The 15,762-nt window shown below is 38.9% G+C and overlaps 1 protein-coding gene across 1 annotated transcript; it reads right to left on the reverse strand.

Annotated features, from left to right (window-relative positions):
* Positions 1-14,874: 14,874 nt before the first annotated feature.
* LOC308421071 (cytochrome c, somatic-like) lies at positions 14,875-15,192 on the reverse strand (the record flags this gene model as incomplete). Its single annotated transcript, XM_080917373.1, has 1 exon — positions 14,875-15,192. One exon carries the CDS (start codon positions 15,190-15,192, stop codon positions 14,875-14,877), a length of 318 nt encoding a protein of 105 aa, XP_080773499.1.
* Between the last annotated feature and the right edge of the window lie 570 nt (positions 15,193-15,762).

Below are 15,762 nucleotides of genomic sequence, written 5' to 3' on the forward strand. Positions count from 1 at the left end.
TTATTAAAATATGCTATTGTTCCATTTCATTGCTGTCTAGTACTGTGAAGGTCTCACAGGTCTAATTTACCTGCTAAATCTCACCAAAGATTTGTCTTCATTTGAACAAAATATATACTTTTAGGGTTTGGTATTTCATATGGGTTAGACATGTAGTGGGCATATAGGAAGTTCATCCTCTGAACAATGGAGGCTTAATAATATGTTCTGGGGCTGAAGTCTGACTGTGAATTCTACTTCTTTTCACTGATGTGATCGTGAGCAAAATACTCAAGTTCCTTTGCCAAATTTCCCTAAATTGTAAAATGATAGGGGTGCAAAGAAAAATCTTCACAGAAATTTTCAATTCAATATTTTCAATATTTTCAGCATGTCAATCCCTGAGCTAAATTATATATATATATATATATATATATATATATATATATATATATATATATATATTTTTTTTTTTTTTTTTTTTTTTTTTTTGATTTCTGAAGGAGAGTTTGTCTATGACCTTGAAGTTGAGGCAATCCTCCTGCCTGAGTTTCCCAAGTACAGGTATTGTTGCTGTGCACTTCCCTACCTGGCTTTCAATTATCTTCTTATTTAATAGACCTTCTTTCCAATATGTTATCACTTTACAGTAAATGTCTCACAGTAAAACTTTAATAATATTATAAGAAGGTAATGACATTATATCTACTTTATAGACCAGAAAACTGACAGAGTTTTGTCATCACAAGTCCTTTCTTAATCAGCACATATAACCAGTTCTACATCATTCCAAACCCTGCTATATACCACCGGTGCATCTTTTGGCCAGGTCAACCTTAGCGTGACACAGGAGAGACTGCCATCCTATGTGTTGTGATATGTAGTCGTTCTCTGTTTTTAGATTTCACACTTATTTATTATATCTTCAGGTGATATCACTTAGCACTCTGTTCAAGGTTAAAATATGTATATTTAAAAGTAATTTATTGAGCTAAAAATCAGCACACACTTATATTGACAGAAAATAAAACTATTTTTATCACTGTCTGTATTGGTAAATATTAGACAGTATCACATGATCCACAAGCTGACCCCTCTACGTAATTTACTTCCCAGGTTGTTCATTTCTCCCGCCCTTGCTGCTTCTGTTCTAGGTGACCTATGACCTCTCCAGGATGTTGTTTTCACTCATTTTCCTCCACTGCCCAGTAAAAATATGACTTCACATCCATTAACATATGAAACAGATTTATAATTTAAATTCCCAATCCACAAACCCTGTATACAATGAACAAAGATATGAACTGCCCATCTATATAGGATAAATACACCCATAGAAACCCTTAGAAATAATTACAACAACCTCATGAATCTAGAGATGCGCTGAGAGAAACATTCACATCTGCCACCATCTTGTTTCCTTTCTCAATCCCTCCTACTCCTTCCTTTCATTTTCCCTAACCTTTTCCCCTCCTACCTCTCTACTGACCAATCATGTATCACCTTAACATCAACCTACATATCACCCTTTCTGTTTACTTAAAAAAATACCTTTCTCTCAAATGTAAGCTGTGTACTATTATCATTTGAAAATATTCTATGGAAATTCCCACAAACCGAAGCAAGTCGGTAACAGTGTAAGCAAAGCAGCCTTTCCTGGTTGGGTGTTTGTCCCCTATCTTTGCTCCAAACTGGGAAGAGGCAGGGACAGCTGCTTTCCATCTCTACAGTAACATCCATCATGTATCTGAGGGCTTTCATCATTATCTCATTTTTCTCCTTGGGTCAACTAATAGTCTTTTTCTAGGGACTCATTTCACCCAACATATCGTGCTTGCTGTTCTCAGGGTATGGGAAAGAGGAGGTTGGAAAGCCCTGCCCCAAGGAATTAAAGATGTTTCCAGTTCTTTTCACCTTTGCCCATAGGCCTTGTTTTCCAACCCTTTAATTATCTGTATTGATTTACTTTGAACATCGGGCAAATGCACAATAGCTCCTGTGATTTGTGGAGACCAGAAATGTGCATGAGACTTAACTGTTAGGTGGCTATGTCCAGCTACACAAAGTAAGGCCCCATGGGTGCTCCTAGGACTTGCCACTTTATTTTTATGCTCATTTGTAAAGTTTTATTTGCAACCACTGGAAACCATTGTAGATTCCAGCTTGCCTTGAAGGGTTTTATAACTCTGGTGATGTAGCGGGAGTTTAGATGAAATCTTCATCCCCAGAAGCAGGGCTGTCCTTACATGACTCTGCTCTTCATTAATCTCTGTGGTTTAACATTTGAAAACTGCGCCCGATCTGGTGTTTATAAATACTTTTCACAACAAAAATATGGGCTGCATATATTCCATAATTCTAATCATCTGCTCCTCCAATTTGTCATCTGCCTTTTATTAAATGGCACTTGGAGTACTTTTGCTAGAAAAAAAAATCACCCTCGCCAATTGCTTTCTCACACATGTTAGCTTAGGAACTCAGATTCATGTCATTGTGACCTTGTTCCTTGATTTGAATCTTTTCACTGTTTAAACATAGGAAATATTTTCTTGGAACAGGTGTTTAGAAATATCTGGGGAACTCTAACAACTTACAAAAAAATTAGTTGGCTTTGTGATTCTAGCTTAAGCCCTGGAAATACTTAACCATTTAGTATTTTGTTTTTGAAATACTGTGTCATTTATGGTCTAGACACCATGGACAGCTGCTCAGAGTCAAATCCAAGCAGGCCTGGTTTCTGCCCTATTTATTTATCATGTCCAGCTAAATCTGAGTAATCTTGGCTTGAGTCCTTAACAGGGGATTAGAAAATTCCAACTGTTGACTTTACTTTCTTTCAAAATCCAAACCAATGTAAAAGTTTCTACAGGAGTGTCATCACGTAAAAATTTTAGTCATTTAAAAAAAAAATTGCTCTTCTTCATAGAGCAACCAATCAGTCTCACCAAAAATGTAGAAGACATAAAATTTTTAAACGAATGTAAGTAGAAGTTTACTTTGGAATATGAACTCTTAAATATAGAAGTTTGGAGTCCCCACTTCCTCGCTACTCTCTCTGTGTGCTGCCGCAGAGAAATCTATAGCTGCTTTCACAGTGACGACACTGTGGGACGTGAATTGTAGACATACGCGAAAACTTGTTTTTTGTTTTTTCTCTGTCTCAGTCACTGATACTTAACTGGGTACATTTTTTTAGAGCTGGTGACAGCATTAAAGCCTCTGTTTCCTCTTAACTGCGGTTTAGTAGGTAATTTATCAAAAAATTAGTGAAATTTAAAAAATATTTTCATAGCATGTATAATCACAAAAACACTGAACTTTTCTGAATGGTTTTAAACTTAAGAATACTATATTTACATTTGCATTGAATGATTGGTTTATATTTGCCTCCATAGCATAAATAATTATGAAAAATATCTATATATTGTCATAAGGTTATGTGTCAGCTTTTCATTGCTGCCACAAAATATCTGGGAAAATTCAACTTAAAGAACAAAGGACATATTTTGGCTAGTTTCAGATATAGCTACTTGTTCCCCTTGCTATGTGCCTGAGGCAAGACGGACTATCACAGTGGGGGTTGGGTATGGTAGGGCAAAGCAGGTTATCACACAGGGTCAACAGATGGATTGAATGGATGCATCTAGAAACAAGATATGGCTCCTAACATCCTGACCCCAAATACTAAATCCTCTTAGGTCCAACCTAATAAGTTTCCATCACTTCCCAACAGCTCATTAAATTATGAACCACTTAATGAATTACTCCACTCATAATGCCATTGCTTTCAATGCTCAGAACATTCTATGTCCAGATGGTAATAGTTTATTTTTAATAAAGTTTTATAATTACCATTGTTCTACATGGCTTCTAATTGTCCTGATGGTCTAAAAGCACTTAGTTCTTGACACAAATTCCTCATACACAACCGATTAAACTGAGCTATGTTTATAAGAGGACGGGCATAGAATGTATAACAATGAGTAAAAGGAATTAAATAAAACATACAAACATCTTTGCCCATGTCACACATTTCTGTAGATAACGAACGTGATAATTAAGCACAGAGATTGTAATATATGGTACACGTTCAAAACAGACCTGTGCGGTGGAGATCAAGAAGACAAAGAAGGGAGGTAGGGAGTATGGGAAGACACGTCCTGTCTCCCACATTGGTCACTGGGAAGTAGATCTGTAGACGAACAGTTGAAGAGGAAGATGGGGTAAAGCCTTTGGCTGTCTGAGGTAGTGTCCATCTTAGACTCAGGTATTCAATCATTAAAGTGTTGGGGAAACTAAAACTGTCAAAGTTCTGGAGATACCAAGTAGAATGGAAGTTATCAGAGCTAGAGAGAGTGTATGGGAAAGGGGATGTTATCTAAAGTGTGAAAAGCGTCAGTTAGACAGAGACAATAATTTTGAGTGAACAATTCCATTAGTGATAATATATCATATATTTTGAGATAGCTAAAAGTGTAGATTTTAAGTATACAAAGAAGTGTATGATGTGATGCATATATTGATTAGCCTGGTGTAATCATCCCACATCCCATATAGCATGACATTCTGTTCTAACCTATAAATGACAAATGCATGGTTTAATTTTCAATAACCATAAGCATGTAATTATACATATGGATGTATAATTATTTGGAAATTAAATCTCAACATCTTTTTTTTTTTAAAGTTAGAAACATTGTGGACTTTTTGTATACATTCTAAATCAACAAGTCAATGTTCTCATGCTGTGAAATTGCACATCAGCGTGACAGCTTCAGGCAAGTGCTCTATTGTTTAATAAAATCTTCTTAAAATGTATCTGTAAATATCACATCTTATTCCCCTAATGATGAAAGTCCAAATCCAAATTAACTAACTTGATATCACTCACATACAGAAAACGAGTCCAATACTTCCCATCTGCTCAAGGTAACCTCATTGTAGTCAACTATTGCTCCAGCAGTCCACACACAAATCTGTTTTCTGCCAATGCTCTGCCCTCAAAGTCTACATAGTTTCTCGGCTCCCCAGCTAACATGCACTCCCTCACTTAGTTCATACATGTTCTTTAAGCACTCATCTTGTGATGGAAAGGGTGTCAGCCAGTGTTTACATGTGTGTCTTACTGCAAGTTTTGTGGTTCTAGCTGCCCGCAGTGGTCTCTGGATAACACTACCTCCTTCTCAGGATGAATGATGCCGTGGTGTGAGACCTACACCTTTGGAAGCTAAATATATTACAGACTTTTGAAGACATTGACACTTAAGAGCATAAACACAGATCTTTATTAGCTGTTTGGAACATAATAACAATAATAATGATAATAATAATAATAGCTAACATTTACTATCATGTATCAAACTGTGTTCTTAGCATTCTCTATATATGTATATAGAATTATGTATACATACTATATATGTATATTATACACACATACACACATATAAAATGCTTATGTATGGATAATCACAGAGTAATGAGATATGAAGAACAATATTATAAAAACTATATACCCTCTGAGCTTTGTCAATGTAGTTAGGAGAAAACACATACTATAAGTGGATGGTACAGGAACCCGTCAACCTTCTCCTACCACCACGTCTTTTCTGCTTTCTACTGTGTCTTCTTGATCATAAAGGACTATATCCCTCTGGAACTGTAAATCAAGATAAACCCTTTTTTCCTTAAGTTGTCTTTGTTGTGTACCTTATCATGGCAACAGGAAAAGAAAGTAAGACAGGAACCTACCAAAGTGGGACAACAGCAAAGACTCAGTCCAAGCCAGTATGGATTTGCATTCTCCCAAGGCATTATTCCTGTACCGGTTGTGAGTGATTTGGTTCTAGAAACCTTATCTGGTTTCTTCTGGACATGTTGTATTTTCTTTTTCTTTTGGCTTAGACTTGTGGTTAGACAAAAGCATGGGTCACTAGAAGAAATATCGGCACTATTAGGAAGTGGTATTGCCAAGTAGATTAGTCTGCTCTACAGATGCAAAACTGGGGTGTTTATTAAGGATATTGGGAAATGTAAGGAGTGTCGGAGAATCAAACTCAACACTAATTTTCTGGGCATAAGATTGAACGTCAAACCACCAACCATCTGTGACTAAACTTTTCTACACCCCTTCACACCAGGAGTGAGCGACCTTAGCAATTTGCACTTGTCTTTGCTGCTGTAGCACTGGGAAGAGAGACAGCGTGTGCTCCCTAGACCTTCGCTCACGTTGTGTAAGCTTTTTCTCTTACGCTCTCCAGATGCTGGTCTTTACTACTAGCTGCTGCAAGTCTATCAAACCACCCTCCATGAAGCTATTTTTGAACTGACTTTAGATTTCCTAATTACATCATTGCTCAAGCACATTTCTCTAACTTGTCCGTAGGTACATTCTAGATTATGTGCCCCATTCTGGGTCCCTCAGGTTGGGAAAGTAAGTACTGAAGTCCTACAAAGAAAGGGTTTTTGCAAGACTCAGGAGGTAGGGTAGGCCCCAAACATTTCATGAAGTTTATATCCATCCATTGTACCCATTAGGTGCTCGCCCACTGCAGGCAGTAAATGTATATTTACAAAAGAAATTCCCTTTACAGTTGTGGTCAGTGGTAGGCTGCCCATGGCCCAATGGATGACCATGTGAACAGCACTACTTGGAACCAGTTGTGGCTATGGGCGTGGATGTAATGACAAGACATTGTGTAGATGTATACATTTATCAAAGAATAAATAAAAATCGTTAGAAAAATGAATTTCTCTTAGAACATTTTATCTACTCAGAACCATTGGTGTAAGTGCAAACAGCTTCCCAGTGCCCTGACATGATTTCTGAGATGGAGTCCCACCTCCAGTGTTCAGGTGGGGACACCGTGAGCTGAAAAGCTTGTTGCTACCTTTCCTGAGTCACTGGCTGCCCAAGCTTTAGGGTTGGGGATGTGATGTAATTGTTGTAAGAAGTTCTGTTGCTTTTCCTTCATGCCGTTTCAAGGAGGCTTTCTCAGGGAAAAGTGTTCAGGAAGTTGACATATGTGCTAGTAATATAGCAGTTTCAAACCTTTACCAAATACTGGACATTTCCCTGAAATAATTCATTTGGTTCCTACAAGAAGCTTTTTTAAATATTAAGATGATTTGTATGGATTTTGAGAAATTTGAGGTTTGGCAAGTAAAGAATTTATTTGTGGCCACATTCTAAATGAAAGATGAAAAATATGATTTAATACACACATTTTAAAAAATGAAACTAACTTATGCCTTAAATTTTTTATCTAATATTTTTTGTTGTTGTTTGGTTGGTTTGGTTTTTGGTTTTACAAGAAAGGGTTTCTCTGTGTAGCCTTAGCTACCCTGAAACTCACTGGTAGACCAGGCTGGTCTTGAACTCACAGAGATCTACCTGCATCTGCCTCCCGAGTGCTAGGATTAAAGGTGTGTAACACCCACCACCCAACCTGACTAATATCTTAAATTATGATTTTATCTTAAAAGGAATCTATGTTACAAGCACTTCCCAAAGTTTTTCTTACACATGCATATGTACATACATGCACAAAACACACAATACAATTTCCCATTCAGTTTTATGTGCAGTTAGAAAATACTGTTAATCTCTAACCATCTCTAATGTGTATGTTTACTATTAATATCATCATATACTCTTAATTAATATCATCATATACTTTTAATTAATGTCATCATATATTTTTAATTAATATCATCATATAGTCTTAATTGTGAAGGCAAAAACTGCATGAAGCAAGAAGTACAAACACTAGCTCTTTATAGACATTACACTTGATCTTAGCCAGCAGGCAGAGAAAGGACCTGGCTTTCACAGGGAAAAGCACATAATCACTCTGGATCTAGTACTTGTGGGAAACCAAATTTGTTACCTTTAGTGACACACTAGTACAGGGTGTCTTTGTCAGTGTCAACATTAGACAGTGTGATGGCGAATCCCGATTGGCTCCAGAAGAAACTAGGAGATCAATAAGACGGATATCGGTATATGTTCTAAAAACAGTTCTTTATGTTTTGAAATTATAGCTTCATCATTTCTACACTTCATTTCTTCCCTCCGGCCCTCCTGGGCAACACCTCTTGCTATTTTCCAAATTCATGTCCTCTTTTTAAAAAAAAATTGCTGTTATGAAAACATACACACTCACACAAACTCAGCCCTTTGGTGTTGGTTTGCACTGTTAACGGTTCATTCACAGTTTTATCTTCCTTTGGGTATGTAAACTATCCCATTTCTTTCTTCTGGTGTCTGATTACATTTGGGGCAGGGGTGGGGACAGGTGCTATTTTAGAATAGTTTTCCCATGTATAATTGTAAAAATATATATTTTAGTCTGTTTACTTTTTCTTGAAATGCAACTCTTTTCTGAAGAAGGAATAATTGGGAACACAATAGAGTTTTAAGTAATCTGCATGTTTTGACTTGAAGATGATGCTGTCAAAAGCTCTAATACCAACAGTCAGTGGTTTTCTAGTTTTACTCAATTACATAAATACTTTTCCGGGTACAAAAAGATGACCTTGTATTTCTTAAATAATAGACATCTTAATCGTGAAAATGTGCTACAGAATAGGTTCATTGAGCGACGGATGACAGGAAAAATGCCACACAGATCTCTATCCATTTATGATATATACTTATGGTCATAACTAGGGCTGTGAACACAGACAAATCTCAGAAGGTTCCCTGTGCTCTTTGTGGTGCCTTTCTTCTGCCTCCCCGCTCCAATCCAAACCCAGAGGCCAATTTGAATTTTCTAAAATTGTACATAGATGATGACAGAAGTTCTCTGTTATGTCTCATCTTCTCTTCCTCAGTATTATTATTTTGAATGTTGTCCATGTTCTTATCTGTGTGAGAAGTCATACTTGTTGGATAGCATTTCATTATATCACGTTTCTCTATGTATTTTGTTTATCTGTCTACCTGTTGATAGACAGACACCTGAGTACTTCCAGCTAGGTGCTCCTACAAAGCTGCTGTGAGCATTTGCATACATATCTTCATAGGCATGCTGGTACTGTGGCTTCAAGGCTTTAGACTGAGAAAATGGCTTGAAAAAATATACTCCCCTTGTATGATGAAGGTGTAAGCTTCCAGAGGAGAGGTGTTTGCCCATGGCAGGTTGTTGAGCTAAACTCAGTCCCTTGGCTTTGGACTTATTGGGTTGAAAGTATCAGTTAGAAATATAGGTAGAGATTTGAGAGGTAAGATAATTTTCAACTGAGTCAGAAGTTTCAGTGTGAAGTCTAAATAAGATATAAATTTGAGTTTTGTCAGACATTTATTATTTAAACTCATGGTGGATGGATAATGGCCGTTCAGAGATATGTGCTTAGATATTATAAGCCCTTTAGTTGGTGAACATGCGAACTTAAATGGCAAAATGATCTTGACATTTACTTTGAGGGTCTTAAGATGGGAATATTATCATAGATTATCTCATTGAATGAAGTGTTATAACAAATACTTTATAAGGCATGGGGGGGGGGACAGGAGAATGTTTAGACAATGTGTTCAGGGTCCCCAGTATAGAGCCAAGTTTGTTTGCAAGTCTATGTGATGAAATTATCATCTTTTTTGATACTAGACTCCAACTTCTTCAGTTCCGAAGGCTTTTAAGATGATTTGTCCTGACCACGTATCACCCCTTCATAAACCAAGGAATTCTCAACCAGACTTTTATTTCTGCTCTTTTGGCAGATAGATACACTTCTGCTTCTGTCTATATTTATAAAGTAATTTTTGAATAACTATATTTTCACATTTTAGCTAAATACATTTTTAAAATGTTAATTTAACTAATTGCATTTTGGAAGATTATATTCAATATTAAGCTTTTGGGGGTTTTTTGTTTCGTTTTGTTTGTTTGTTTTTGTTTTGCTTTTTTTTGTTTTTTGGGGGTTTTTATGGTCAGTGGAATTCAGGCCTAGTTAAAGAATTTAAATTCTTTATTATCTTGCCAGAAAGTTTCCTAATTCTTCCTTACTAAATAGAAAATGAAAAAAAAAGTAACAAACAAAAAAGTCCAAACCAAAGCAAAACATAAAAAAGCTGTTAGCAATGAATATTTACAAAATATTGCCATTGAGTTTAATAAAATTGTTTTTATCAGTTGCTCCATTAATATATTTGGTCTTTTTCACTTCTATGACAAAATACTGTCACAAAAACAGTTTAAGAAAGATTTGTTTTGTTCCATCACTGGGATGTATAGTTCACTAAGGCGGAAAGGCATGCTGTTGGAATGTAAGGAGGCTGGCTGTACTGGATGGTTTTGTGTGTCAACTTGGCACAAGCTGGAGTTATCACAGAGAAAGGAACTCAGTTGGGGAAACACCTCCATGAAATCTAGCTATAAGGCATTTTCTCAACTAGTGATCAAGGGGGAGGGCCCAGCCCATTGTGGGTGGTGCCCTCCCTGGGCTGGTAGACCTGGATTCTATAAGAAAGCAGGCTGAACAAGCCAGGGGAAGCAAGTCAGTAAGTGACATCCCTCCATGGCCTCTGCATCAGCTCCTGCTTCCTGACCTGCTTGAGTTCCAGTCCTGACTTCCTCTGGTGATGAACAGCAATGTGGAAGTGTAAGCTGAATAAACCCTTTCCTCCCCAACTTGCTTCTTGGTCATGATGTTTGTGCAGGAATAGAAACCTTGACTAAGACACTGATCATGTGTCTACATTGAAGAAGCAGAGAGACATTGCTGGTACTCACCCAACTGCGTTGTCCCTACTTCAACCTTTATTCAGTCTCGTCGCCCAGCCCACATTTTGTGTTTAAAATGCATCTTCCTTCCTCAGTTAGCTTTTCTTGAAACATTCTCACTGTTAATCCATGAGCCCCCTTACTATACTCCAGCCCACAGAGAAGACTACATATCACAGTTGGTTATTCCTTATTTAACCCTGGGTCAAAGACCTGGTTGTTGCCCAGCGACATAAACCCAAATCTCCACGAGCCAGTGACTCCTTCCGAAAGACAGTTATTCTCAGATCTCCTCGGTTCAGCTGCGAGAGATGAAATGTGAACCGTGTATATCGGAAGAAAGAAAGAGCAAAGGGATTTTATTTTTAGTCAGCCTTTACAGAACTTGAGTGTGCTTGGTCTTCAGATCCAGGCTGTTTCTTCCGGCTCTGGGAGATCTCCATGGAACACGTTCACATGTCACAGGTTCTAGCTGGGGTCTGAGTAGCCTCTCTGGGGGCTGTTGCTAGTGTCTTCAATGAACCGCTGATCACACTATGAATCCTTTAACCAGGACGGTCCCGTAAAGGCAGGTCGACACTCTTGGGAACAGGCCAGCAGCACCAAAGACCACATAACAGGTTGGAAGTGATCTTTGGACCATTTCCTATGTCACCAATGCTCCAAGCACAGTCGGGGTTGAAGCCCCAGCAGGCCGAGAGACACTGATCGTGGCTTAGTGGGCGTAAAGTTCTCTCCACACCTCTCCTGCTTAAGGACACAAAGATGAATGACCAGCAGAAAGCCATGGCCGCTTCTCTCTGCAGACCGCATACAGGGCGCTTTGTGTTCATGAGGATTGCAATACTTCCCTTCTGGCAACGGGAAGCCTGCTTCTCCCGAGCTGCGGAAAGTAACGCTTGTTTCTGAATTGGTTGGAGTTCAATCTCAATTATGTCTGGAAACAACACACGTCCCTTTCCCCTTCTGTATGACTGCAGTGTTAATTTTCAAGCAAACGCGTGCAAGTCGGAGTTGAAATAGCCACACAACATTGACATTTATTGGGCACTCCCTGCGGAGCCTTCCTGGCAGTGTGGTCACAGAAGGTGTTGCCTCTGCACTGGGGGCTTAGAGGCTCACTCTTTCCAGACTTCATGTACCACCCTAGAGCTAGGCTGGAGGAGCTTATTTGAACAGGATCTCATTCAAATCTGCCTCTACTCCACCCACACAGAGAGGAATTGCAGTTTTTCCTCTAGTAGTACAGAGCTGGTACCCAGGACCAACAAAAGATGCTGTAACATAATTTGCTTTCATTCATTACAGGGATGGGTGGGTCTTGGGGTTTTATACTTATGCTCTTGGCCAGCTGTAAAATAAAAGTAATCTCTTTCACATTTTAGGGTCAGTATTTGTTGCCTTTGTGAAAGTCGAAGTATTTCACTTGACCGTGTTTCTGACTTCCTTCACATCTAAAACGCATTGCATATAAAATGCGATCTGATGGAGAAGACAAGACGTACTGTTTGTTTTCTTTTGGAATCACACGACACAACAGGCAGGAGACGCACCTGTTTCCGGGATCCACACATCCTCAGCCCCGGGTGTGTTGCTGAGTCTGCTTGTGCAGCTGTCGTTTTATCAGAACGCTGGTGGACTCTGATAGTTGGATGTGTTAAAGGTAGGTTCTAAGGCTCGGTCTGGGCTGCTGAGAGTAGAGGGGAAAAAATAATCTAGCAGTGACTCCCACATAGCAACACTGATCCCAACAGGAGGGAATGTCTCAAACAACACACAGTTCAGCAGACAGCAAGTGCACCGGACTATGCAAAATTAATGATTAACTGCATGCCAGTGTGCTTCTCAGGGCACAGTACGGCTCTTTAAGGGGCTTATACAGTCTATGAAAGAAATTAGCTCATGAGAGGGATTCATAAGGATAAAAGAACACACTTAAGTAGAGGCTTGACATATCCTGCTTTTCTCACAGGGCAGAAAGTTAAACATAAAGGCCTCCTTTTTATAATGTGAAGATCTGACTCTGAAGTTGGGGCAGATCATCCACTTGTTAAAACAAGACATGAACATTCTTGTTATTCCTTAAAGGGGGAGAGGACGGTGTGCACTCAGTTTGAACTTTGAATGCACCAGGATGGAGGGGGGAAATTATCCAACAATTATCCTAGACATTGAAGACCATGAAACCAAAAATAATTATGAAGGTGACAGCCAAAAAGTAAATAGTTTGGGGTATATATAAGTCATGATCTCTTTGGATCATATGAACTTTGAAAACTCCAGACTCTTTCATCCAGATTCCCAAGTAAAGCCGGAGGAAGGCATGAGGTTAGTATTAGTAACCTTGTAATTTATACAAGGCATGTATCAAGAAATATAATCTCCCAACACAGCAAGTCAAAAAGAATTTTACGATGATATTTTCCTTACTTAAAGTCTCTTCCAAAATTCCCAATGGTGGTTCAGCACACTAATGACAATAGAGATCCAGAAACCCCTAAGATTGTTGTAAATCCTGTACTGTTCATTTAACTGAAGACCCTCTGAGACCGATGGGATGTGTCCTGCCAGCTGGGCAAGGCTTCCATCTCACATGACCTGACAGCTGTGTACCAGGAGTCAGCCCATGAATTGCAAATGGCTGCTCAAGGGGTTTAAAGGTTAATGGATACATTTTACTTCCTCCTTCCCCCTCTCCCTCCCTCCTTTGCTCCCTCCCTCCTTCCCTCTCTTCCTCCCAACCTCTCTCACTTCTACCCTCACTCCCTTCCTTCCTTCCATCTTCTCCAACCCACACAGGTGGGTGAAAGTAGAACAGAGGTCTGGAGAGACAGCTTAGTGGTTCAAAGCGCTGACTACTCTTGCAGAGGACCTGGGTTCGGTTTCCATCACCTACAAGGTTGCTCACAAACATCTGTAGCTCCAGCACCCTCTTCTGACTTCTGCAGACACTGCATGCGTGTGGTGCACTAACATGCACGAAGACAAAACGCTCACACATGTAAAATAATTAAATGTAAAAAAAAGATGAAGAAAATAATAGAATTGTGAGGAGGAGGAGGAGGGAAAGGAGGATGAGGAAGAGGATGAGGAGGAGGACAAGGAGGAGGAGGAGGGCATGCTATGAACCAATGAAAGGGAAGGAAATGAGTTGTTTTTTTGCTCACATCCAAGTTCCCAGCGAACTGGCTGAGATCTTGTTATCCATCATTTGGTCCATGATGCTGCTTCTTTCTCTACCGCCATCCTGCATCTGGATTGCTTCAGTCTGAGAGGCAGCCTTCTGTGCTGCTTCTCTGGGTGAACTGTCTTCATATTTACTTTCTTCTTCCTGAAGTTTCTTTCTTTTTTTTTTTTTTTTTTTGATCTGTGACTGTATTTAATTATCTTACCGTTGATAATTTACAAACTATCTCCTTCATTTTCATCTTTCCATCTAGTAAGTTGGAAAAGAGCACCATTCCCAATCACCACGCATCAACAGAAATCCTAGTTATGTGGGTTTCTGAATGGGTATTTAAGGACAATTCTGAATTAAACTTAGTCTTAGATCAGAGAGAATTTAAAAGGCCTAACTTGGTTGTTCCTAAAAGCATTCTAACTTGTAGATCGACTATAAAGAAGTGTTACATACTCTTTATTTCATATCATACATAAACCACAGTAAATACCTTCCAGTGGTAAAAGGTAGCATCACTGATGTAGGGAATTCTGATTAAAACCGCCTTGTCACTAGTTGCTTCCTGGTGTTTAGCACGGCCTGTGAGAGGCCAGTGAGCACAAACTGAGACAGAGGTGAGTCTTCTTGTTTCTGAGACAGTGATAGAGTCTTCCCAGTGTTCAAAGACATTCGCATACCCAGTTATATAAATCTAAGTATAAAACCATCCAATAGGTTTGGGGTTACACCCCCATATTTATGGAAAGTGAAATATAACTAATTAAGTCCAACCGTATCTCGAGGAAGGGAGAGCAGTGTTAGCATGTATACAGCTGGAAATGTTGCTTTAAAAGAGATCAGATCCACGTTACCACAAGTCAGTTTTACTTAAATCAGGACTGTCCAACAAAAACATTGTTAGCCATTCATGATCTGAATTTGGTGTATGAATTAAATTATGGTACACATTAAAAGTCATGAGACATTTGTTTTGTAATAAATAAGTCACTGAAATTACTCATTTGTAGCCTTTTTAAGATAAGCTATTAGGTCTGCCCTTTCTCCCTTCTTCTTAATTCCAGCGAAGATCATTTTTGTCCGAGGGATGTACTTTTTGGAATTCTCCAAATACTCCATCAGGGTATCCTCTTCCCAGGTGATGCCTTTGTTCTTGTTGGCATCTGTGTAAGAAAATACAGCAGCCTGACCTGTCTTCCGCCCATACAGACCATGGAGATTTGGTCCAGTCTTATGCTTGCCTCCCTTTCCCACAGTGTGGCACTGGGCACATTTCTGAACAAAAATCTTCTTACCTTTTTCAGCATCACCCATTTTAAAGTCGATCCGGACTGGTCAACAGCACAAACTTTCAGCCTCTTAGCCAGACGTCCCGCTCTCTAACCCAAGGACACACTGGCCCGCACCTATGTGTCCTTCCTGAAGTTTCTGAAAGCAACCCTTCGACACACATTTCTCAGTGTCCTTGCCTCCTTCCTTATTAAAGTTAATCTCTTTTAGTCTTTAGTCTTTATCACATTGTTTAATGACTTCATTCTCTCCTTGTATTTATGTTTCTCTTTTACTTTTTTTTTCCAAAGAAAACACACAATTTCGGCTTCTTGAGGACAGCGTGTGTGTCTGTGTTTCTGCATACACACAGAATCTCTTGAGAACTATCTACTCGAGAGCCAGATATAAATTAGATATTAAACTAAGTGTGAAGACCAAGTGCTTTATTTCTTTTAACTCAGTTTGGGTGACTTACTGCCTTTTTTACATTCAGATGATGGAGGTACCTTCATGGAAGAATGAAATAACTTTGTTATGATTTCTGAAACAAGCTACCTTGCTACCCAACCTCATTTTCTGAAGCTCTCTAACTTTGTTGCTGAGATTGCCAAA

Source organism: Micromys minutus, assembly GCF_963924665.1.
Source record: "Micromys minutus genome assembly, chromosome: 5".
Taxonomy (NCBI): domain Eukaryota; kingdom Metazoa; phylum Chordata; class Mammalia; order Rodentia; family Muridae; genus Micromys; species Micromys minutus.